The 25935-nt window shown below is 39.4% G+C and overlaps 2 protein-coding genes across 13 annotated transcripts in view; one reads left to right on the top strand and one right to left on the bottom strand.

Annotated features, from left to right (window-relative positions):
- Positions 1-261: 261 nt before the first annotated feature.
- adcy3a (adenylate cyclase 3a) overlaps positions 262-25935 on the bottom strand; it is a 232927-nt gene continuing 207253 nt past the window's right edge. For 8 of the 10 annotated variants that reach the window (XM_036133327.1, XM_036133330.1, XM_036133332.1 and 5 more), the window contains 3 exons: positions 21842-21968; positions 13315-13439; positions 262-2899 (listed from right to left, as the gene is read on the bottom strand). In XM_036133327.1, the coding sequence (XP_035989220.1) occupies positions 2720-2899; positions 13315-13439; positions 21842-21968 (432 nt within the window). In that variant the 3' untranslated portion in view covers positions 262-2719. Of the gene's footprint in view, positions 2900-13314; positions 13440-21841; positions 21969-25935 lie in introns of those variants that run through there. The other 2 variants (XM_036133331.1, XM_036133333.1) reach the window with 2 other exon arrangements.
- On the top strand, positions 13674-25717 carry LOC110367329 (zinc finger BED domain-containing protein 1). Of its 3 annotated transcripts, XM_036133339.1 has the most exons (4): positions 21975-23960; positions 24083-24221; positions 24353-24528; positions 24715-25717. In XM_036133339.1, the coding sequence occupies exons 1-3, from the start codon at positions 23083-23085 to the stop codon at positions 24500-24502; spliced, it is 1167 nt and encodes a 388-aa protein (XP_035989232.1). In that variant the 5' UTR covers positions 21975-23082; the 3' UTR covers positions 24503-24528; positions 24715-25717. The 3 variants fall into 3 exon arrangements, 2 of the variants coding, with proteins under 2 accessions (XP_035989232.1, XP_021168494.2); XR_004929947.1 differs by adding an exon at positions 13674-13754 and having other exon boundaries at positions 23753-24221; positions 24353-25717; XM_021312819.2 differs by having other exon boundaries at positions 24353-25717.

The raw sequence follows: 25935 nt of genomic DNA, 5'->3' as shown, positions 1-25935 counted from the left end.
TCCATGTGTCCTACTTTTGCAAGTCTTAATGTCTATTCATTAAATCTTCTTACTCAACATGCTGCTCTGAAGTTCCTGTTTGCACTTTGGTCCTGCCAACAACCCCTCACTCAGGACAGTACTGGAAGTGTACAGACTGACAAATAACGGTTAGGTACTGATAAGACAGCCTCTAGTTCTTCCTGTTTCATTCACTACGGCTCGTCTCACCCGGTTTGGAGATTTGGCAGCAAAGGAAGAAAACAATTATAAGAGATAAAACACTTAAAATATACTCATATTTATTACAACTGGAATTAAAAAGGGAGACAACACAACGTAATCTTACAGCTCATGTAATATAACCCGAAGTCTGTTCCAAGCGTTTGTAAGCTATTGTCTGCTCGATGCAGCCCAGGAGCCTAATTTTAATTAGACTGAGTGGCCCCTCCCGAAATGTCCGAGGAGGGGTAAAGTCTCTGCAGACATTCAATCTCCAGGCGCAGGCCCGTTCTCCCATGCCAACTTCAGGAACTAACTTTTAACTAGTAGCCCAGGTGTTTTCTTAGGAGTTAACCGAAATAAACATTAAGAACCAAAAAAAAGCTTTCAAACCGTGTACCATTTTGAAAGGTCCCCCATAAAACCTCCCGTGCTTCTTTGTGCCTGGTATGTACAAAAGCTTGAATGAAAAAGCTAAATTGTGATCTAATGATGAGAATTTAGGTAACTTTTACTGCTTTAAAAAATACACGAAAAATTATTATATATTTCCATAACAGTATAGTCCACTATTGTGCTCATGTGCTGTTGATGACCTGGTCAAAACACAATCTGTAAATGACTACAAATATAAAAGGACGCGATTCAGAATAATTATGGACCATTTATTAGAGGAAAAACAAGACTGAATACAGACTTTGATTAATCTGTGTGGCAACAGCGGCGCAGGTGCTAGGGAGTTTGTCCTGTAACTGGCGGATTGCTGGTTCAACCCCCGCTCCAACCGTCTCAGTCATTGTGTCCTTGGGTAAGACACCTCACCTGCTTTGCCTTGATGGTGGTCATAGGGCACGTTGTATAGCAGCCTCACTTTTGTCAGTCTGCCCCCAGTGCAGCTGTGGCAACAAATGTAGCTTACCACCGTCAGTGTGTGAATGCGTGAGTGACTGAATGTAGTGTGAAGCACTTTGGGGTCCTCTTGACTCAAAGCACCATACAAGTACAGGCTATTTACCATTTAACAAAGCAGTTTGCCTGGGCAGCCTGAAGCACATAACTGCTATATCAGAGTAAGGCCTTATTCATACCTTACTATCTACCTGATTAGAAATCATGTGTTGTAAATGTCGTCATCTGTACTATTCCACCTGATTCTGCCAAAGTCCAAGTCAGAGTATAGTGTCAAAGGTATGGATGAAGAAAACTACATGTCAGAACATGAGCAGAAGTTGAAAAACGACATTTTACCTTGTTTGGTTCCTTTTATCTTCTCTACTAAGTAGATGGCACACATTATCACCCTAAGAGGCTGTAGTGACAACTTTATATCTCTGAGTGTAATAAAGCTGTTCAACTATAACAGGAAAAGTATGAATAAGTGTACTTGCTTGTCCACCAGAACAAAGTGACTCACAGAAATGGATTAGTGCAGCATCTTTGAGCTATAACTGAATTCAACACTAAAACCAAAGTGATCCTGCACCAAGAGCTGTGACAGGTACTGCTTGATTCATATACTCTTACCTTATCTTGTGGTGAATTTGGCAGCACAATAGTTTGCTGGAACATTTGGAGACTTTTCTTGACATCAGTGGTGTAACTGATGCAGGTTTATTGGCTGGGTTCCTCAAAGACACCTTTTCAGCATGGTGACCACTATTTTTCTTGAGAGGGCTTGAGAGAATAAAGCCAGGATGCACTCTATAACTAATGCGCCAACATACAGGCTAAACATTCACACATCTGGAGGTGTACAATCTTCAGTGTGGGGAGGGCAAGTCATTAGTGGTATTGTAATAGGGAAAAAGATCTTGTTCAAAGGAGCAGGGCTTACAGCTCATCATTGACATGAGCAATGTATAAGAAAAAACTCTGTTCCAGTCCTTATGCACGATGTTTAAACATGTTCAGTGCTTTAAAGACGAGCACCAAATACAAGTTGGCAAACAGTTCAAAACATTTTTGTATTGGCATAAATTTCAGGTGATGAGCCTATTTTTAAAATCTGATCCTAGAAAAATCTGGGCATACCATATGCTCCTGCAGCGTTAATACTTCTCTAATCATAACTGATTCCAACAATAAAAATAAGTTGTCTTTTTAAACAGCATTTGAATGTGCAGTTTAAACTATGCATGGTATGACTAACTGCCTTTCGTATTCAATATTGTTGTGAATAATGTAAGTCAACTTGAAATTTGCATAAAACGTGGACTATGTGGACATCAATCTTTTTAACTTTTCAAAATTAAAAGCAAAATGAATTCAAATAATGAGTTGCAGACATTATTTGTAAACATCTTTAAATCACGGCCTTCAACACCTTTTAAATACATCTTTGTAACCAAATGGTTTCTCCCTTTCCTGTTGTAGCATTCAAAAAACTATAGATGTGGCTTTTAAAAGTCATGTTAACGTCTCTTTATTTCTCTCCCTTGGGAGAAATTTACCTTGGACAGAGGGCTGACACTGCACAAAGGGATGGAACAGAAAGTGTTTGTCTAAAAACATGAGGACTTTAACTGTCTACCACTTGGTGTGGCAAAGTGACAGATGAACCATTAATAAAGGAGCCTTGTTTATCTTTTCCTTTAAGAAAATAGGTGAGCAATTCCCCCTTTCCCTTCACAAAGATAGGTCCTCTTCTCACAAAGCGGAAGCCATACTCCTTCAAAATATTGTAGCAGTCCTCCACTACCTGGGGGGAAAAACATTAGTCTGATCATCAAATAAAGATACAAACATTCAACACACAGTTTGAAACATTGCTTGTGTTTGGAATGCAAAAAATCTAAGGCAAGGCAAGGTTATTTATATAGGACTTTTCAGTAACAAGACAATTCAAAGTGCTGTACATGAACAGAAAAAGGAATAAGCTAAATAAATCCTTGACTAGACTTCTTTCATACATTAGTAAACATACAGAAATACCTAATTGTTTCTATTAATTAGAAGAAATAAGCCAAGTATATTCTTGGAGATTTCTGATCTAAAGTAATTTTGGCCAACCTTTCCAAAAATACAACTAGAATAACTTCTTTTGTTTCATTGCTTCACTGGAATGAGTTTCATCACTAAAAATTCAAAGCTCAATTGTTTATATTCATAAATCTAAAGCTTGAGGTCTCTGATCTAACCTTTCTGGTACTACAGCTAAAACAGAAAGCAGCATAGTAAGGGAAGAAAGCACAGTAGAGGCTGTGTGTGTTCCCATGTGTTTTAGTGTAATCATATCCCGTGTGTGTGTTTGTCTGTAAACTGTTCCAGATAGCACTTGCAGTCATAGTCCTTAGTAGTGATGGAACGTTATCAGGCAGTCCAGTGTGCTCAGTTATAGGTCACAGAGCGTCTTGTTTATATAACATACAGGAGAAATTAAGATAGCAGGGAAGCCAATTTGGGGATGCACAGTGGCACAGTGGGTAGCGCTGTTGCCATGCAGCAAAAAGTTCCTGGGTCCAAGTCCATGCTTTCTGCTTGGAGTTACATGTTCTCCCTGTGCATGTGTGGGTTCTCTCCAGGTACTCAGGCTTCCTCCCACAGTCCAAAAAACATGACTGTTAAGTTAACTGACCTAGGTGTGAGAGTATGCGAGAATGGTTGTTTGTCTCTGTGTTGCCCTGGGATAGACTGGTGACCTGTCCAGGGTATACCCCGCCTCTCGCCCATTGACAGCTGAAGATTTGCACCAGCACCCCTCGTGACCCACCGTGTGGAAAGAGGCTCGTGTGTCTTCCAACTGCACATGTTCCTCTCTTCTCGTTGAGAAAATTTGATAAATTGCGTTGAGAGTACAGCTGACCAGATCCATGATTTATATATAGTTTGAAAGATATGTAAAAAGAGGCTCCAAAAAAGACTGACAGAAGCAGGCAGGGAACTGGGGGAGGGAGACACAAAAGGAGAGAAGGAGAGAAAAGAAAAGTGTCCGCCTTCACCAAGAAGCAGGAAAAAAACAACAACTTTAAATGACTTAACGGTGACCATTGCTGCGTTGCTTTGGGATTAATACAATATTTTAGATTTTAAATGAATGTTTGACATTAAAGAAATATTATACTGCAACTGAATGTATAAAGGTGGCAGCACAGTGGCGCAGTGGGTAGTGCTGTTGCCTTGCAAGAAGGTTCTGGGTTCTAGTCCAACCCTGGGTCTTTCTGCATGGAGTTTGCATGTTCTCCCTGTGCATGCGTGGGTTCTCTCCAGGTACTCCGGCTTCCTTCCACAGTCCAAAAACATGACTGTTAGGTTAATTGGCTTCTCTAAATTGTCCTTAGGTTGTTTGTCCTGTCTGTCTATGTGTTGCGGTGTACATCACCTCTTGCACAGTGAACGCTGAAGATAGGCACAAGCAAGCACGCAAGCACGCAACCCCCGCGACCCAATGAGGGATTAAGCGGGTCGGAAGATGGATGGATGAATGTATAAAGTAACAAATTACAATCCTGGTTACAAATGTGATTAAGATGGTTTTGAGGACACTGTGAAAATGCAACTCCTCAGTTTGATTTTGCTCTAATTTTAGGACAGACAATATAATCTCATAGGGGATTGACTATATTATCAATTTAACGTAATCACAAAACTGATTTATTTATCCTTTTTTCCCTATAATTTGAAATTGTTCCAATTGTTCCAACATGGGATAGAGATTGACATCGCACAGTGAAAACTGTGGGGTATACAGTCCTATATAAAAAAAGTCCAGAAGTCAATGTATTCTTTTGAAAACTTAATTTTAAATTTTATTTTCTCAAACATGTATGCTTCAGAGATTTAGAACAGTTTTTTTGCTTACTGCGTTCACTGCATGCTGCATACTGTTGCATTACAAGAACCGGTTCTTGTAATATGCTGACATCATTCTGCATATCTGTTCATATATTTACATTCCATGTTTTTTTTCTGTATATTGGACTTTTACTTTATTACACATTCTAATTTTTTAGAACTTACCAAACCATACCATGCATATTCATAAAGCTCTCCTACTGTAGGTGCTGTTAAACTGCTGAGATTGCGTTAAGGCGTATTGCGTCACTTCCTGTTTTCTGTTGCTGCGGTGTGAATTGTGATTTGGTGTTCCAGGCTCTCGATTTTATCTTAAATCTCTTTGCTATGACATCTCTCTTTTTCTAACACACAAGCACATTTAAAACACATTCTCTGTTGCTGCACTTCACGTTTGGGAACTCCTTGTGTTTCACATGGTTTACTTTTCTTGGGGTGGTAAGAGGTCGCTAGCCTAGCTTTAGCCTTACTATGGCTTCCTCACCTATCCTTCCGTTAGCTTATCTATCTCTAAGTCTCCCCCTCTATCTTCCTCTCTGTGTCTGATGTTTAGTTACTCCTCTGCCTCCTTTAGTGATAATGGTACGTGTAATAAATGTAGTGTTTTTTGGAGCTTTGGAGGCAAGGGTGTCACAATTGGAGGCCAGGCTCCACGCTGATGAAGAACCAGCAGATAGCCGAGGCCCCTTAGCTAGTGCAAAGCCCCTTAGCTAGTGCAAAGTACCCATGAAGCAGGGTATACAGGCCGACTGAGTGACAATACGTAGGAAGCATAGTTCTACATCTTAACCACTGGGTCACCACCAACCCGTCTGGGTTTCTAACAGATCTTCCCCACCCACCGACACACCACCTGGAAGTCGACTTTGGTAATTGGCAGCTCCATAGTCAGAAACGTGGCACTAGAGACACCAGGGACCATAGTCAAATGCCTGCCAGGGGCCAAAATGGGGCGACATCAAATCCTATCTGAAACTGCTGGCTACGGATAAGCATAAATATAGTAAGACCGTCACACTGGTGGTAATGACACTCAGTTATGCCAATCCAAGGTCACTAAAGCTAGTGTTGCTTTGGTGTGTAAGTTTGCTAAAACAATGTTGAATTCCATCATTTTTTCTGGTCCCCTGCCTAATCTGATCAGTGATGACATGTTTAGCCGCATGTCATAATTCAACCACTGGTTGTCTAGGTGGTGCCCTGAAAACGACTTGGGCTACATTGATAACTGGTTTCATTATAGTAGATAATTATCAGATAATGCTGCATCAAACTTTAAAGAGTCTGTCCCCCTTTTAAGTTCCTCAGTATCAAAGAAATACCCAGCAGATGGCAGCAATGTTATATCTTCCCCTTCACAAATCGATGCTATTGTGGACGGTGTTTCTTCCACATTGTGATTTTCATTAGGCAACGTAGCCCCCTTGGAAAAGAAGGTAATTATTCACAGGAAGCTGGCTCCCTGGTTTAATTTAGAGCTGCATTATTTGAAGCACAATGATAGGGAAATTTGAGAAAAAATGCCGCTCTACACATCTAGAGGAATCCTACCTAATCTGGAAAAAAAGTCTACTATTCTGTATAAAAAGACCTTCTGCAGAGTTAGAGCAGTATATTTTTCATCATTAATAGAGGAGAATAAAAATAATCCTAGGTTTCTCTTTAGTACAGTTGCCAAACTTACACAGAGTAAGAGCACTGTTGATCCTTCCAATCTCTTAGCAGTGATGACTTTATGGGATTCTTCATAAATAAAATTGATTCTATTAAAAATAAAATCATTGGCTACCTGTATGTTAGATCCGATCCCAGCCAAGCCATTCAAGGAAGTATTCCCTTTGATTAAATACCTCATTTCAGATGTGATTAATCTATCCTTAGTAAATGGATATATACCACAGGCTTTTAATGTAGCCGTTATTAAACCTTTATGTAAGAAACCATCTCTTGATCTAGATGACTTAATAAATTACAGACCTATATTTAATCTTCTTTTCCTATCTAAAACTCTTGAGAGAGTGGTTGCTAATTAAAGATGTGAATATTTACAAAGTAATGACCTATTTGAAGAGTTTCAGTCAATCTGAAGTCACTCTCTCCTGACACACTTTCTTCCTCTTTATCCACTGTAATCTCTAGCTCCTGTCTTCCCTCTGATTCCACTGTCACTGATCAGGTCCGTTTTTACAACACTCTCTCCTCCTGCCTTAATCAGTTAGCCCCTCTTAAAACTGCTACAGTCTCTTTTTCCATCTCAGCCCCATGGTTAACCTCTGAACTCCACAAACTCAAAAAGAATTGCAGTAAATTTGAGCTTCTCTTAAAAAAACCTGGTCTCATTGTCCATGTCCAACCTTATAAACATTCTGTCAACACTTACAACTCAGCACTGTTGTGATATTACCGCCATAGTCATCAAAATGGTTTGACTGAATCAGATTAAATTCTGATGACACAGCCACAGAGGAGAGAGAGCCAGTGGGGACGGCCTCTCTCTCTCTCTCAGCAGGATGCCTGCTATAACACCTTCCTCCCACAGACAAAGAGCCTCTCTCTCCTGCAGCCCCAGACTTCTTCAGACTTTCTCCTGACAAGCTGCTCAGGCCACCTCGTCCTGGAGCAGACCAGGGTCCCGTTCTTCGTTCTCATCTGAGATCAAATGAGACATCCAAGATGATTTCATCCGGCTAATCATGATCTGGCTAATTGGGTTCTTCGAACACACCTGTTGTTTATGATTAGTATGGCTAGACTGAGTTATCTGAGATAACTGTGCGTTCATGCGTCGCTTTAAAAGGGGAAATGTGTCGATAGTAGAAACAATGATCAGCAACGCTGCTATTGGCTGTTCAGCATGAACAAAGAACGCCCACAGTTTTTCTCCCAAGCAGAACACAAGCTTTTAATGGAAGGTTATGCCGAATTTGAGTCATTAATTAAAACGACAGGTAACACCTCAAAGTCTGCTAAAGCCAGGAGACAGGGCTGGCAAAAAATAGACAAATTAAATGCATAAGTGCTGTCCTACTGTATGTATTTTTGCATATTAATAATTTCATATTTACTTTGTTCTCTTTTGTCAGAGCCTCCATGCGACCCACTAAAACATAGGTACGACAAGTAAAAGTGAAATACAAGAATATTCTATAAAATTGTAGCCTTTAATTATTATTCTTTATTTTAAAAAGCCACTTGTTATGGCAAAAGATCCAATATCAGTGTCATTCCTTAGACACTGGAAGTAAAGGACGCATGCAAACTGGGAATTTTAACAAAAAATTGTTTATCTATAAAAAATGAAGTTTTTCCTTTTCCAAGTCATACACAGTTTGCACGGTAAAACTGCATTGCTCTGTGTCTAGATTATCCATCCATAGTTTTTTTCTAATACAATATACAGCTCGACAGGAAGCAGGCCTTTGAAAGTAAAACTAAACTTCACAATAAAATGGCCTGAACAAATCTTCTTACTGAATATAATAAAAATAAAAAAGCAAACCATCATACAAATAACTTAAATATTTTCTATGTATGGCTCTAACACAACTTTTTCCTCTTTAAAAGCCACTGTTAAATGATGTGTTTGTCTGTTTGTAACAGCCACCAAGAAAAATCTCTCTTCAATTACACTGTCGTTCTGCGCTAAAGGATCCTGTCTATTGCGCAATACGCGATTAATTCAAGAAGCTCTGAAATTATTCTTGCACCTTTCGCAAATGGTTGCCGTCGTAAAAATGGACAAGACAAGACAGACTTCCCATCTCCTCTGCTTATAAAGCTGCGATCTAATCCTGTTTACATGAAATAAGCCTGCTCGCGAACAATCCAAGATCATACAAATTGTCAACAATCAAATCCAGCTAACTGAGTTAGCGACGTACGAAGAACAGGCCCCAGAAAACCATTTCGGACCATGGGCCCTGCACAGGCCTGCCCGTTACACAAGCTGAAGGAAGGTGCCTGGACCAGCCATGCTTGATCCAGGGTCTGCTAAAGTCGTCTGCCTGTTTCAATAGAGGACCTGGCTGAATCCGGATAAACAACACACTGGGACAGAGCTAAGTTTCACTCTGATTACAGATTACCGAAAAACAGCTTTGTTCATTGTTGTCAGCTGTTGCAGGAAAGCAGACAAGAGACTGTGGATGCCTCCCCTCACCAGACAAGCTGAGCGATCAGACTATTAAATCGGGCTGCACCCAAGTCAGAGAACGTGGCAGAGACCAGGCCTCCGACCGCGACCATGCTGTGGGTTAGCTCATGGCTGCAGAGCTAAACGCTAGCCTGCCAAGACAAACCAACGACTTCCCTGCTTCCAACGCTTCTTCCTTGGAATGGCCAAACTGAACAAAACTCACACGAGGCAAAACACAGATTTGGACAGGAAGAGCTTTGGGAGAAGTTAAAAGGTTTATTGGGAAATGTTTGTAACTTGTTTGGACACATGGTGCTTTAGAACAAAGGGCTCACAGAGGTAGCGCACGTTACCTTAATGCTATTAGCCTCGCTAACATCCGGTCCCGGACATTTCAAAAAGAGGTTTGTTTTAAAGTACAAAGCTTAATCGTTCAGCTCCGCCATCTTTTGATGGTGCTATGAACCTTATCCCCGCATTAATATTGAATATTAATGTTGGTGTAAAGGCAATTTTGATAACTTTATGCTGTAACCTTTTAGCCATCGATTTGCTACAGCGACCCCAGACGCCCGGAGAGAGAATTGCATTAACAAACTCTGTCATAAGGGTTTAAATGATTTTACTGGGCAAATCAGTCTTCAGAATGTTTAACTTGGGCTTTGCACTGTGAATGGATTGAAACACATGCCAGATGTTTTTAACTCCATTCCATGTTTTTAATCAGATCTGTAGTGAACAAGGATTCACCGGATTATTCTGATCATGACCAACCACTTTTGTTTTGTCTTTTGTTTTTGCGTGTAAATAGTTCCTTAGCTTGGCTTCTTTTTATCTTCATTTTGCTTAGTAGTTTAGTTACGTTTCACTAGCCTAGTAGAGAGCATTTGTTAATCAAAATATTGTGTTAATTGAGATAAACAGCATTGCATACTGATGTTCTCTGGATGTTCATTTTATTTATGTTATTAAATTCTTGGACTTGAAAAGAAGTTGTCACTCCTTTATTCTATGTGTGTGCAGGTTTTGCTGTTAAAAGATCGCTAGTGCTCAAATTCATCCCTTTCAACCATTGTCTTGATATCAGCTTAAGAGGTGATTATCACTAGACAATACTTAACAGACAGAGGGTTATTTAATAAACATTAAATAACTTTAAACAGTGTGTAATTGCACCACAGGACTCAAATCTGCCCGCTCCAAATTCTACTCAAACATTATCCATTCTAATTTCTCAAACCCCCACACTTTATTTTCTACATTTACAAAACTCACTAAACCACAAGATAACATTGCCTCCACATTCTCAGTAGGAAAGTTCAATAACTTCCTGATGTAACTTTCTCATTAGAGAACTTTAAATCTCATCTCAAAACCCACTTATTTAAACTTGCTTTTCTGTTGTATGATTTTTTGTATATTTCAGTTTTTTTTGTTGGAAAGCATCTCTGAGTGTCCAAAAAAGCGCTATATAAGTTTGATGTATTATTGTTATCATTAAAATTATTATTATTATTGTTATTATTATTATGGCCTGTTGTGGAAAATTTTATTGATGTATGTAACTCTGATCATATCTTCTCTGGATGCACCTGCATAACTTTCCAATGTGAAAGAAGCTCTCATGCTTACAGATTTACTACTGTGTTTCCACATCCAAGGACACAGAGAGGAGTTGAGTTAGATAAGAACTGGATCATACCAGTGGCTGCACTCCTCTGTAATTACTCCCATTTTCTTTGTTAACCCAGAATGTATAAAAGTTAAGTGTGTTCTTTTTCTCATTGCTCTGTTTCCTGACTGCGTTGGGGGACAGAGACACTCAAACGCTCATGCCTTTGAATAAATAACTTAAAGACAAACGATGCATCATTTGTTTTCATGAGGGGTGTGCTCACTTAATTGATAATTATTAATATCCATTACAGGCCCCTTACAGTTTGAAATTCTTACTCTTTAGTAATTTTGTTCTCTATAATTCAGTTTTTCTGTATTTAGAAATATCACAACTATTGTCATCTTATTCCTATGTGTAAAAGAATCAGACTTTCTTTACAGCTGTTATCAATGTTGACATTGTAACCATACCATATAATTCACACATTTAAACTACTACTTAAAGAATAGGTTTAAATTCTGCAACATATGAACATTCCAGTGGCTTAGTGGCCATTTTTGAGACTGACTGCAGAACTGAAAAGACAAATTGTTTCCCATCCCCTCACCACCTCAACCTCGTATCATTGAACATAAAGTATGCTGCGACCAGATAATCAGTTCCCAAATATGGTTTCTGTTGGTTTCTATTGTCATCTAGGCTGTGTAGAAAAGTGAGGCGCAGAGCCGAAAGGGCTGCGGCTATACTTATAGAATTTGGGGATACGACATAAAAGTGCTATTTCCTGTAGGCTTAAGACTTGCTAGTGGGTTAAAGGTGAAGCAGGAGTCCATGCTTCACTGGGTCCACTTGGAGCACAAACATAAAACATCTGCTTGGAGAACAACTTCAAACTCAGCCTTCAGCATGTGCACTTATGCACTTGGAGGCGCCCTGCACAAATAACGTCTGGTCAGGTTGGAGGTTAAGATGACAAACCTGATGCTGTGACAGGTGATGACAAAGGATAAGAAATGTAACAATCTACAAGAGCAGGAGCAGATCAGAGAAAAACTCAGCAGCAGGACCATTAACTCTAATATTGTGTTTAATAAAAGAAAATAGCAGAAGTTTTCCATTCATTAAAAAACGGTTTTGTGTGTCCTGTGTGTCTGGATTGATGATGCGACGGCAACCATTAATTAGTGACATTGCAACTTACAAATAAACTCACTTTCAACTACAATTATTTGGCCCACCAATTTTTTATTAGGCCTGACAGAAATGCAATTTCCGGCTACAGCACTGCTCCGGATGACCTAAAAACAATCTTTAATATTTCAGAAACCAAAGCAGCACAAACAATGATTTTAATGGCGGCCTATGTAAACAAGAGACTGGAGAAAAACACAAAGATATAGTGTGTAATGTCATACCATAGTCCATCTAAAAGATACCTTTAGTTCTTCACAAAACTATTTTTTAGTTCTGTTTATTTAAAATAACAAAATTTTTCTTGTTACTCCTTTGAAATGGTTATCATTTTACCACCAACGACTGCAGAGAGGTCTCAGTCAACAGGGGTTGAGAAGCTCTGCTCAGCTGTCACATTTGACATGACCACCGTCACTGATACACGAATCAGTAGAATGATGATAAACAGGGATATATCTGTTTTGTCAGCTGTAATATTTTCTTATGAAACTCAGACATAAAATGAAAGTTTTGTGTTCTGTTTTGCAAAACTACTGTCAAAAAACAACCTTTTTTCTTTGTTTTTTAAATAATAATTAATATTGCTTCCAAGAAAAAGTCATATAGCAGAAGTTCTCTGTTTATTAAAAATGGTTTTGTGCATCCTGGGTGTCATGAGAGTTTATCTGAAGGATTTGATCTTCCTCTTTCTTTGACAGTAGCTCCCAAATCGCTAATAATCCACACAATCTACTCATTTAAATATGCTGGACCAAATCTGTTTTGCATGTCTTATCCACTGGGGACGCAGTCTATGAAGATCAGGTGGAACACGCCCACTTATTGCTCACAGTTTTCTTTCGGTCCACGCAATTTCAGTGCCCCTTATTTGGAATCTTTGAAGATCAGGCCCTTTGATGTGTGAACATTGGATCTCAGATTTCTTTGTCTACTATACTTCCTTCCTCTAGCATACAACGGATATCACAAAACCTGTTTTTACTGACATTCTGCTCACATTTTAAGACATATCATGTAAAATGATCTATTATTATGAAGGTATTAATAATGACTATCAGCTGATGTTGTCTTAATGACCATATTCATAGCTCAAATGATGCTCAGATGAGGTATACAAGCTAAAACCTCGAATGTGCTTTATGTTTTCTATGAAATATTTACCTACTTAGGTCATTAGGTGTACACACATGAAAAATTATTATCCTTTTAAAAACAATTAATCTTAATTTTTTTAATTTAAATTTAAATTTTTCCTATATAGGATCCTAACCCTGTATTTGTCAAATTTTAATGTTCTTAAATTCAACGGTTTTCCATATAATTGGAATAAATGTAACAATCTCTAAATTCTTCTTCAGAAAGCTGAGGGCTGTACCTGGATGTTTCCCATCACCCCTGTGGACTCCATACGACTCGCCACATTCACAGTGTTTCCCCAGATGTCATAGTGGGGTTTCCGGGCACCAATGACACCAGCTAGCACTCCTCCTTTGTTCAAGCCTATGGGACATGGGTCACATGTTATGAATTAGATTTTTTATTTGTCACCTTTGCTTTTTATTTAGATCATTTCAGGGTTGTGATTATTTTTGTGTTTCTTGAAAAACAGCATCCCATTCGTGGTTTATTCTATTCTATTAATTATATTTAATTCAATTCAGTTTCTTTATGTACACCAATTCACAATACATCATCTCAAGGTACAAATTATACAGACAAATTGGTTAAAAATTTCCTATCTAAAGAAACCCAGCAGATTGAATCATCATTGACTTGCAGCATTCACTCCTACTGAATGAGCATGTAGCGACAGAGGTAAGTCACTTTAATTGTCATTGTCTTTACAGCAATCCCTCTACCATGCATGTGGCTCCCACTTATTAAATTCAAATCAATTAAATTTTATTTATATAGCGCCAATTCATGTCATCTCAAGGGACTTTACAAAGTCAAATTCAATCATATTCAAATAGGTCAAATGTGCTATATAAGAGAACCAGTTGATTGCATCAAAGTTCCGACAAGAAGCATTCACTCCTGGAGAAGCGTAGAGCTACAGGGAGAGTTGTCTGCATTGTTCATGGCTTTGCAGCAATCCCTCATACTGAGCAAGCATGAAGCGACAGTGGAAAGAAAAACTCCCCATTAACGGAAAGGAAAAACCTCCAGCAGAACCGGGCTCAGTATGAACGGTCATTTGCCTCGACCGACTGGGGGTTACAGAAGACAGAGCAGAGACACTACAAGACAGACAAAAAAGCACAGAAGCATACATTGATCCAGTAATCTGTTCTACATTAGATGGTAATAGCGGGTGATCTGTCTTCCCTGGATGATGTCACAACTAACAGAACGCCAGACCAGGTGTACCTACTATGAAGAAAGAGAGAGCAAAAAGTCAAAAGCTGAAATGACAACAGTCATTTTAATGTAATGCAATACAAAACTGGAGAACAGTAGAAATCAGTAGAGTGAGAAAAATAGGCCCTGATGTCCTCCAGTAGTCTAAGCATATAGCAGCATAACTATAGAGGTAGCTCAGGGTAACATGAGCCACTCTTACTATAAGCTTTGTAAAAAAGGAAAGTTTTAAGATTAGACCTAAAAGTAGACAGGGTGTCTGCCTCACGGACCAAAACTGGGAGTTGGTTCCACAGGAGACGAGCCTGATAGCTAAAGGATCTGCCTCCCATTCGACTTTTAGAGACTCTAGGAACCACCAGCAGACCTGCACTCTGAGAGCGAAGTGCTCTGTTAGGAACATACGGGGTAATCAGAGCTCTGATATATGATGGAGCTTGATTATTAAGGGCTTTATACGTTAGAAGAATTTTAAATTCTATTCTTGATTTAACAGGAAGCCAATGAAGGGAAGCTAAAATTGGAGAAATATGATCCCTCTTGTTGATTTTCATCAGAACTCTTGCTGCAGCATTTTGGATCAGCTGAAGACTTTGAACTGCATTTTGTGGACTTCCTGACAGCAAAGAATTACAATAGTCCAGCCTTGAAGTAACAAATGCATGGACTAGTTTTTCAGAATCACCCCTGGACAGAATGTGTCTAATTTTGGCAATATTCCTGAGGTGAAAAAAGCAAACTCTGGAAAGCTGTTTAATATAGGATTTAAATGACATGTCTTGGTCGAAAATGACACCAAGATGTTTTACTTTATTACCAGAGGCCAAGTTAATGCCACCCAGATTAAGTGATTGATTAAGAAGTTTATATTTTGAGGACTCTGGTCCAAAGATTACAACTTCTGTCTTTAAAGTCATCCAGCTTTTGATGTCACCAAGACATGACTGCAGTCGAAGTAATTGATTGGATTCATCAGGATTTATGGATAAATATAGCTGAGTGTCATCAGCATAACAGTGGAAATTAATCCCATGCTGTCTGATAATTTTGCCAATCGGAAGCATATATATAGTAAAGAGAATTGGTCCAAGGACTGAACCCTGTGGTACTCCACAAGTGACCCTAGAGTTTGAAGAAGATTTATTATTAACATGAACAAACTGGAATTTGTCCAATAGATAAGATTTAAACCAGCCTAATGCTTTCCCCTTAATCCCTACAGCATGCTCAAGTCTTTGTAGGAGAATATTGTGATCAACTGTATCAAATGCAGCACTGAGATCTAACAGGACAAGTATAGACACAAGTCCATTATCTGAGGCCATGAGAATATCATTGGTGACCTTCACCAGAGCTGTTTCAGTACTATGATGAGCTCTGAAGCCTGACTGAAACTCCTCAAGTAGGTCATTTACATGTAAATATTCACAAAGTTGATTAGCAATTACTTTCTCAAGAATTTTAGATAGGAAAAGAAGATTAGACATAGGTCTGTAATTTACTAACTCATCTTTATCAACAGATGGTTACTTAAGTAAAGGTTTAATAACAGCTACTTTAAAAGCCTGTGGTACATATCCATTTACTAAGGATAGATTAATCATGTCTAAAATAGTGCCACTGATCAGAGGGAATATCTCTTTAAACAACTTGGTTGGGATTGGGTCTAACATACAGGTAGAAGGTTTAGATGAAGATCAAACTTTAGATAGCTCAGAAAGCTCTACTGCTTCTAAACAGTTCAGACACTGCGCAGGTTCTAAAGATTCCTCCACAACGCTGCCTCACTTACTGAGGACGAGGTAATCATGTTTGGGAGGATGCCAATCATTTTATTTTTAATGGAATCAATTTTATTTATGAAGAATCCCGTAAAATCATTACTGCTAAGGGAATGGAAGGATCAACAGAGCTGTGACTCTGTGTAAGTTTGGCAACTGTACTAAAGAGAAATCTAGGATTATTTTTGTTCTCCTCAATTAATGATGAAAGATATGCTGCTCTAACTCTGCGAAGGGTCTTGTTATACAACAATAGACTGTCCCTCAAGATTAGGTAGGATTCCTCTTGGTGTGTAGAGCGCCATTTTCTCTCCAATTTCCTAACATCGTGCTTCAAGGAACGCAGCTCTGAATTAAACCAGGGAGCCAGCTTCCTGTGAATAATCACCTTCTTTTTCAAGGGAGCTACATTGTCTAAGTAATACTGTTAACAAAGACATCTACTTGTGAATGAGAAAAAACAACATTGCCACTATCTGCATGGCATTTCTGCAATACTGACAATATTAACAGGGGGACAGACTTGTTAAAGTTTGATGCAGCATTGTCCGATAAAGATCTACTATAATGGAACTCTCCTTTGGGGGTGGAGAACTCAGATTAAAAAATGATCAGATAAGACAGGGTTGTGAGGAAATACTGTTAATTCTTCACAATTAATGCCATATGTCAGCACAAGGTCTAAAGTATGGAGCCAAGAGTGCGTCGGTTTATGCACATTTTGAGCAAAACCAATTGAATCTAGGATAGTTTTAAAGGCTACACTAAGATTATAACATTCTGTGTCACCATTAATGTTGAAATCCCCCACTATAATAACCTTGTCAGTGTTTATCACCAAATCAGATAAGAAGTCTGACAACTGATCCAAAAACTGAGAGTAAGGGCCCGCTGGATGATACAAAACAACAAACAGAAGAGGTTTTATTGCTTTGCAATTTGGATGGGGGAAACTGAGGGTTAAATGTTCAAAAGAACTGTAGTTATTAGTTGGCCTGGGACTAATTAATAAATCAGACTGAAAGATGGTTGCCACTCCTCCTCCTCTTCCCACAGATCTGGGAATGTGGAAATTTTAATATTTGGAGGGACCTCCATTCATGGGCTACTGTTTTCACCAAACTTGGCCTGCCTAATGCCTATCATTTAGTCCGGATACACCAGGGAAATGAGATTTTGATCATTTTGAGTGTCTTGTAATGCCTTTTCGGCTCACTAATGCCCCAGCAGTTTCTCAAGTAGTGGTAAATGATGTTTTCTGTGATTTCATTAATCTCCTTGTGTTTGTTTAGCTATAGAATATCCTCATTTCCTCCAGAAACCTTGCCAATCACAAGAAAAATGTCCGCCAAGTGCTCCAACGGCTCTTATAAAACACGAAATGCGAGTCTGCCCATACTGCAGACACGTAAACAACTGGAGGTTTTTGGGCTTTGCCAATTTCTAGCACAGATTCATAAAGAACTGCAGTCAATTTGCAGCACCTCTCACAATTCATCCTTGAAGTTAAAGTTTCCGATGTGGGGGTCGACGCTGTGCTTTCTCAATGCTCTGACTCTTATTCTTAGCTCCACCCTCGTACCTTTTTCTCTCGCCAGTGTTTCCCCACAGAGATGTGGGGTACTGACAGCTCCTGGCCATAAAACAGACTTTTGAGGTGCAGCAGCATTGGTGGAAGGGTGCTGAACATCATGTGCTGGTTTGGCCGGATCATAAGAACTTGTCATATTTACAGTCTGCTAAATGCCGTAACTCCCCTTAGTCCTGCTGGTCTCTGCTCTGTTTGTCGCATTAACTTTTCCATTTCTTACCATCCTGGATCTAAAAATGTCAAGCCTAACACCCTTTCCTGCCAGTTCTACGTTGATGACGACAAGATTCCTGCTTCCATTCTTCCACCTGGTTCTGTCATCAGACCCCTGTTCTGGGGGACTGATATCATCAGGCAGGCCCAACAAGAAGAACCAGACCCTGCGACAGGTCCTGCTCACCGTATCTATGTTCCTTCATCAGTCAGAGCACGCCTTAGTAATTGGATCCCCACTGCGAAGTTATCCACGTACATGGTCCCACATAGACATAATTTTGTCACTAGACTGCCTGTCTCCAAAGGTATGACCACCATTCTTTTATTTACTCATTTTAGCTTCATCTAAACCTTCAACTTGTATGTTAGATCCAGTGTGCGATTTGCAAAAAAACAAACAGAGGGGGGGATTATTTAAAGTGTTTTATAAATGAACATAACAACAAGGTTATGTGGCCTGCATGCTGTCTGGCTCGAGACAGCATGCAACCTGTCCTGGGAGGGAGGGTGGAGAAATTGGCTGCTGCTGCTTCTTGTCTTGTGACGCTGCCTGCAAATCTTCATCATCCACAAAAAGTTTGTCCTGTAACATTACCATGGCTGTTTGTCCCGTCATCTACTCTTGACCTTTTCTGTTGATTTCTGCATTCAATATGGCGGCCACACAAAGTAATACGTCATGACGACCAAGCCCTATTAACGGCGACAAAAACAAAAATTAAAAAAAAAATTGCCGTTGTGGTCTAACAAAGTTGATGCGTTAAAACTGACAGCCCAAATTTATATACATTTTTAAAAATCCATAATATTACTTATTCAGACCAAAAGGGGGGGACTTGGGGGGAATATGTTTCTTCCCCAGGGATAAAACATGAATGACCAGAGGGGGGGACATCACAAACAGGGAGGGGGGGGGGGATTAATCCCCCCCCCCCCCATCCCCCCAGCAAATCGCACCCAGGTTAGATCCAATCCCAACCAAGTTATTTGAGGAAATATTCTCATTGATTAATGCCCCCATTTTAGACGTGATTAATCTATCCTTATTAAACGCTTATGTAGCACAGGCTTTTAAAGTAGCAGTTATTAAAACTTTACTTAAGAAACCCTCTCTTGGTCAAGATGACTTAATAAATTAAAAAAGCCAATGCAATGCAGACGATTGTCCTCTGTGGCTACGCGCTTTCACGAGGAGTGAATGCTGCTTGTCAAGACTTGATGCAGTCTGCTCGGCTTCCTTATATAGGGAACTTTTTGACCAAACTGTCTGTACTGTACGATTTGATTGAATTTGACTTAATAAAGTATCTTGAGATGACATGTGTTGTGAATTGGCACTATATAAATTGAACTGAATTGTATACATTATGTCTTGTTGTGTCTGTGTGTTATGTGTAAGCTGTGTGCATCCTGAGCCATTGTTTGTCTATTCAAAATGTCATTATGCTAATGTCTGCTGACAATAAACATTGTTGATTCTGGAGTAAAGCCTGTCAGTCAGCCTGTGACTTGGGATGGCAGTCACTTTCTAGCGGGACAATGACTGGAATCATACCGCTAAAACAACACTCAGTGGAATGAAAGAGGAAATGTTTAAATTTTTTGGAAAAGCCTCAAAGTCCAGACCTCATTCCAATGAAGAATCTGTGATTAGACTTGAAGTTGTTGTCCACAATCAAAACCATCCAACATTAAGGAGCTGAAGTAGTTTTTAATTCCAGGTGTAAGGAAAAAAAACATGAAAAATGCTAAAGGGGTGGATACTTTTTCAAGACACTGTAAATGTAACACACAGCTACTTGTCGTGCAAAGAGTTCAGTCTACATAACCAATCTGTCTGTATGATTTGACTGAATTTGAAAGTGAATTGGTGCTATATCTATTAACTTGAATTGAATTGAAATAACAACAATCAGCAGAATCATTTAAATACACATTGCCATTCATAAGGTGCTTTGCCTAAGAACCAAGACTCAAGTCAAGGATTGTGCAAAACGCTAAAAGCCTATCTATCTATCTATCTATCTATCTATATATATATATATATATTTTAGGGATGCACCGATATAACAAATTTGTTGCCGATATCGATATCAGATATTAATATTGCTGTTATGGCCGATAACCGATATTTAGCGATATTACACTTTCATACACATACACACACGTACCATATATATCCATCCATCCATTTTCCAAACCGCTTTATCCCTCATGGGGTCGCAGGGGTTGCTGGTGCCTATCTCCAGCGTTCACTGGGCGAGAGGCGGGGTACACCCTGGACAGGTCGCCAGTCTGTCACAGGGCAACACAGAGAGACAAACAGGACAAACAACCATTCACACACACACTCACACCTAAGGACAATTTGGAGAAGCCAATTAACCTAACAGTCATGTTTTTGGACTGTGGGAGGAAGCCGGAGTACCCGGAGACAACCCACGCATGCACAGGGAGAACATGCAAACTCCATGCAGAAAAACCCAGGGGTGTACTTGAACCCAGGACCTTCTTGCTGCAAGGCTACAGCGCTACCCACTGCGCCACTGTGCAGCCCCATATATATATATATATATATATATATATATATATATATATATATATATATATATATATATATATATATATATATATATATATATATATATGTATGTAGGTATATATATATATATAGAGAGAGAGAGCGAGAGAGAGAGAAAGAGAGAGAGAGAGATACTGTATAAAGATATAGATATACATCCAGGCAGGTTTCATGCATGCCAAAAGACATAGGATAACTAAAAAATCAGTTTTGGTCCGTGAGGCAGACACCCTGTCTACTTTTAAGACTAGGCTTAAAACTTTTCTTTTTGACAAAAATTATAACTAGTGGCTCATGTTACTCTCAGCTACCTTTATAGTTTTACTGCTATAGGCTTAGGCTACTGGAGTATATCAGGATCTAATTTTCTCACTCTATTGAGTTCTACTGTTCTTCAATTATGCATTATGTGTTGTCATTTCTGCTTTAACTTTCTGTTCTCTCTCTTTTCTCTTCATAGTAGGTACACCTGGTCTGGCGTTCTGTTAACTGTGACATCATCCAGAGAAGACGGCTCACCCGCTACTACCATCTAATGTAGAACAGATTACTAGATCAATGTGTGCTTCTGTGCTTGTTTGTCTGTCTTGTTGTGTCTCTGTTCTGTCTTCTGTAACCCCAGTCGGTCGAGGCAGATGACCGTTCATACTGAGCCCGGTTCTGCCGGAGGTTTTTCCTTCCCGCTAATGGGTGGTTTTTCTTCCCACTGTTGCTTCATGCTTGCTCAGTATGAGGGATTGCAGCAAAGCCATGTACAATGCAGATGACTCTTCCTGTGGCTCTACGTTTCCCCAGGAGTGAATGCTGCTTGTCGGGACTTTGATGCAATCAACTGGTTTCCTTATATAGGACATTTTTGACCAATCTGTATATTCTGACCCAGTCTGTATAATATGATTGAACTTGACTTTGTAAAGTGCCTTGAGATGACATGTTTCATGATTTGGCGCTATATAAATAAAATTGAATTGAATTGAATTGAATACAAAGGATACAATACTGTGATGATATTGATTACATTTAAGTCAACATTTTACTTGCTCATTTCTTTTTCAAGATGTCTTTACTACTGAGAATTAGCATCTGTGCCAGTAAAATTTAGAATGAGTGTAGACATAAAGGACTGTTGACATTCACAAATCTTGTGAACTGAGATAGGCAATTTTTGCACTGTTTTTCGTTGACACGGGGAAAAAAACAAAGCAGTTGCTTGAGATATTGTACAGATTGATAATGAAACGATGATTGCTTGACACACTATTGTGTAACTCTGAATAAGCTTTGATTGTTTTGCACAAATCTGGTCTGGCATAGAATCATTTGGCCTTACAATACAAGCATTACTAATTCCTAGGTAAAGTAAAAGCCGTACCAATGCGTAGCATAAAGTTGTTGAAAGACTGGTAGTTGATATTCATTAGTGTCACTTTCATGGCCAGAGCAAAATCAGCCAAGTCTGCAAGGTGCTGCCAGCGCTCTCTGTCAGACTGCTCTTCCTTCTGTAAGACAGAAACACAACAGGTCTTAGCAAAATATGGATCACAATATGTGAAATGCCAATGAGAGTGCATTATGATTTGCAATTTAGTATCAAATATTGAACTTTTACTTAAAATGCTTGATGTATTTCAATTAAATATACTTTGTAGATCGCAGAGGGAATTGAAATCAGAATTAACTTTATTCACCAGGTTTGTGGATACACATCAGGAATTTGAGTTCAGTTACCAACACTCACATCATAAAAAAGACAGACAACAAACTACGATATATAACAAAAACATTTTGCAGGGAAGACTTAGGAAACATCAGTATGTATAAGAGAGCAGAAGTATGTTTTATGTACACAGTTATTTTAAGGCATAGCTGTAAGAGTGTAATAATTATATTACAGATAGTGATTACAGAATAGCTGCCTACCTTGGATTTAAGGTGTTCATTGTTTTCATCAAAGACAGGGCCTAGTAATGAAACTGACTCTGTGTTGGTTTGTTTAGCAATTAGCACTCCGTAGATTTGACCTGAAGGTAAAAGTCTAAACAACCTATGTCCAGGATGTGTTGGGTCAACAGTAGGGCTGGGAAAAAATCGATTTAATCGATGTTGGATCGATTCCAGTAAAATTTTACAAAATCCATGTGTAGGTAATGAGATCGATTAGTTTTATAGTGACGTGAGTGACGTTGACGTTCAAGAGCAGGCGTGGGCAAATGCAAAATGGCCGACGCAAGTAACGCACCGCTCAGCAAGCCCTCCCAACTGAAGTCTGACGTCTGGAACCATTTTGGATTTAAAATAACTAAAGAGAATGTGCTGGATAAAACTAAAGTGGTTTGCAAGATCTGTCAAGCGGAGGTCAGTTATTGTAGAAACACTACAAATCTCCGAAATCACCTGACAAGGTATAATGCTAAGCTAACATCCGACAACAAACCTTCCGGAGCTAAACAAATGAAATTGAGGGACTCGCTTGCATTACCAGCAGATTCTCCGCGGACCATTAGGATAACAGAGGCCATCGCAACTTTTGTGTGCAAAGATTTACGCCCCTACTCGGTAGTGGAAAATGAAGGCTTCAAGCGGCTCCTTCATGTGCTCTAACCACACTACGTTATGGTTCGCAAACATCTGACAGAAACTGTTATCCCCATGATGTACACACGAGTGAAAGACGACATCCAAATGAAAATGCAGTTAGCAGAGCGAGTCGGCATAACTTGTGACACATGGACATCGCTGTCAACTCAGTCCTACATGACGGTGACTTCCCACTACATCGATAACGAGTGGCGCCTCGCGTCTTATGTGCTGCAGACCACCGAAGTTACTTCGAGCCACACCGCTGCAAATCTAGCCCATATGTTGACGGGGGCCATACAGAAATGGGGGATGACCAGCAAACAACCAGCAGTTGTTACAGACAATGCTGCAAATATGGTTCGTGCAGTGGAAATAACGCAGCTGATGCATGTCGGCTGCTTCGCACACTTGCTGAACTTAGCCTCACAAGCAGGTCTAAAAATCCCCGCTGTGACACGTCTGCTTACTCGTGTGAGGCGTATAGCAGCATTCTTTCACCGAAGTACAACGGCAAGCTACATACTGAAAGAAAAACAGAAGCTGCTTCAACTACCAGCGCACAAACTAACACTTGACGTGGTGACAAGATGGAACAGTGCACTGGACATGCTGGAGCGCTTTTTGGAGCAACAACCAGCCATCTCTGCTACTCTCCTTTCTCAAGAGGTGCGCAGGAATGAAAAAGATTTGTGCACCCTAACAGAGGAAGATGTAACAACTGCTGAGGATTTGGTCCGGGTGTTGAAACCGATGAAAGAAGCTACGTTGGTGATGTCGGAGGACAAGCAGCCAATTCTTTCCGGCATCGCCCCACTGCTCGCCCTGCTTCAGGATGCCTTCACCCCCAGCCTAGAAGACAGCGCTGTAGTCCAGGACTTAAAAGCTGCTGTAAAGAATAACTTGGGGACAAGGTATGTATTTATTTTTTTTTACTTTATGTGCCTTTTATAGTTTTTTAGTTGTAGGAGTCAGTGACCCATATTCCATCATGTACTTATCCTCACTCAAACTGTTACAACACGTTTTTTCCTAGATCTGATGGACAAAAGTACACCTTGTATGCAGCGTCCGCGTTCGATCCTCGCTCTAAGGCCCTTCCATTCCTGTCTGCTTCAGAACAAAATGACACCTTCTCCAGGCTGCAGGCAGAGGCTGCCACTACTGCACTTGATGTAAGTATTTAGTAATGTTTTGATTTATTAAGAGTGTTTTCACTGATGATTAAAAGATTGGATTAGAAAGAACATTACTTAATTTAAGAGTTAAATTATGCCCAATATTTTTTTTCTGTCCAATTCAACAGCAAGATGGTGGCAATGATACTGATAAAGAAGCTGAGGATACTTTGCCCAAGAAGCCAAAGAAATCCTGCACCTTGGAGTCTCTCCTTGGGACAGTCTATTCACCAACAGTAAAAGATCAGGGACTGAAAACTCCAGCAATAAGGGTGTGATGGCCACACCTGCAGCCACACAGTCGGTAACCTCACATACCACTTTTTCACTTTAAGTTTGCACATACTGAAGTATACATACGTTGATTTGTTTGGTTTTTAGTGTGTCAATATTGAAGTATATTAGTTCTAACTGTAGCGCGCACATTTGGTTAACTTTTGTATATTTAATTTTGTTACATGCTTAACATCTGTTTGTTTTCTTTATTTTGGTGTTGTGGGGAGTGCCTTCAACTGGGCTGAAGCAGAGGACTCTGGCTGGCACACTCCAATCCCTGATTGACTCACTGATTGGGTGGTACCATCTGGAGTTCCACTAGGGGGGAGAAGACCATGGAGTCCTTATTTTAATTCTGTGGCATAATCTTTCTTTTGCTTTTGTGATTTATTTATTTTGTTAATTTTTAGTTATTAGTCATTTAAGTTTAATCCTTAAACCAACTGTGTTTAGTTATCTTTGTTGTTGCGTAGATGTTCCCTTTCCCTCTTCCTCAGTGTGTTAGTCTGGTCTGATCAGCCAGTATTTAAGCCCCCTTTGTTTGTTGTATGTCAGGTCAGTTTGTTTGTTTGAGCAGTTAGTTTGAGGTTTTTGTTATGTTTAACTCTGATATTTTTGGCTTGAGTTAGCTTCTTTATTTGACCTCTTTTAAGGGCCCTATAATTATTGTTTGAAATTTTTGTTACTTTGGGGAAATAAAACCCAGTTTTTTGAAAGTTACAACTGTGTCCTCATGCTTGACCAGCTCGGTCCCTCACAAAGGGCTGAAGATGAAGTTAGAAGATACAAAGCTGAAAATCCTGCTGGGTCTAATGAGAATCCTTTGATCTGGTGGAAGTTAAACGAAAGGGAGTATCCACTGTTGGCTCGCCTTGCAAGGCATTATTTTTGTGTCCCAGGGACCAGTATTGCATCAGAGAGGGTATTTTCAACAGCAGGTGACATTGTCACTGCAAAAAGGAGCTGGCTAAGCACAGATCATGTGAATGAACTTATTTTTCTTCACAATAATCTCACAATTAATGAGAAGTGAAAAGAAAGACAATAATTTGACTTAGCAGTTCAACTTGTTTTGTATTTATTTGCCAGTATTTTTTGGCCCTTAAAATAGAAAATCCCTTGATGCAAATTGCAGTGTTGTAGTTAAAGTTAAAAGGTAAATACTTTTATTTATACAAATTTGCACTTTTGAGACAGTTTTGTTTACGTTCCCCAGGAGTGAATGCTGCTTGTCGGGACTTTGATGCAATCAACTGGTTTCCTTATATAGGAAATTTTTGACCAATCTGTATAATCTGACCCAATCTGTATAATATGATTGAACTTGACTTTGTAAAGTGCCTTGAGATGACATGTTTCATGATTTGGCGCTATATAAATAAAATTGAATTGAATTGAATTGAACATACCACGTTTAAACTGTCTTGTTTGCAAG

Source organism: Fundulus heteroclitus, unplaced genomic scaffold (assembly GCF_011125445.2).
Source record: "Fundulus heteroclitus isolate FHET01 unplaced genomic scaffold, MU-UCD_Fhet_4.1 scaffold_61, whole genome shotgun sequence".
Classification (NCBI taxonomy): domain Eukaryota; kingdom Metazoa; phylum Chordata; class Actinopteri; order Cyprinodontiformes; family Fundulidae; genus Fundulus; species Fundulus heteroclitus.
Note: the sequence above shows the minus strand (reverse complement) of the source record. Positions and strands in the feature narration are given on the sequence as shown.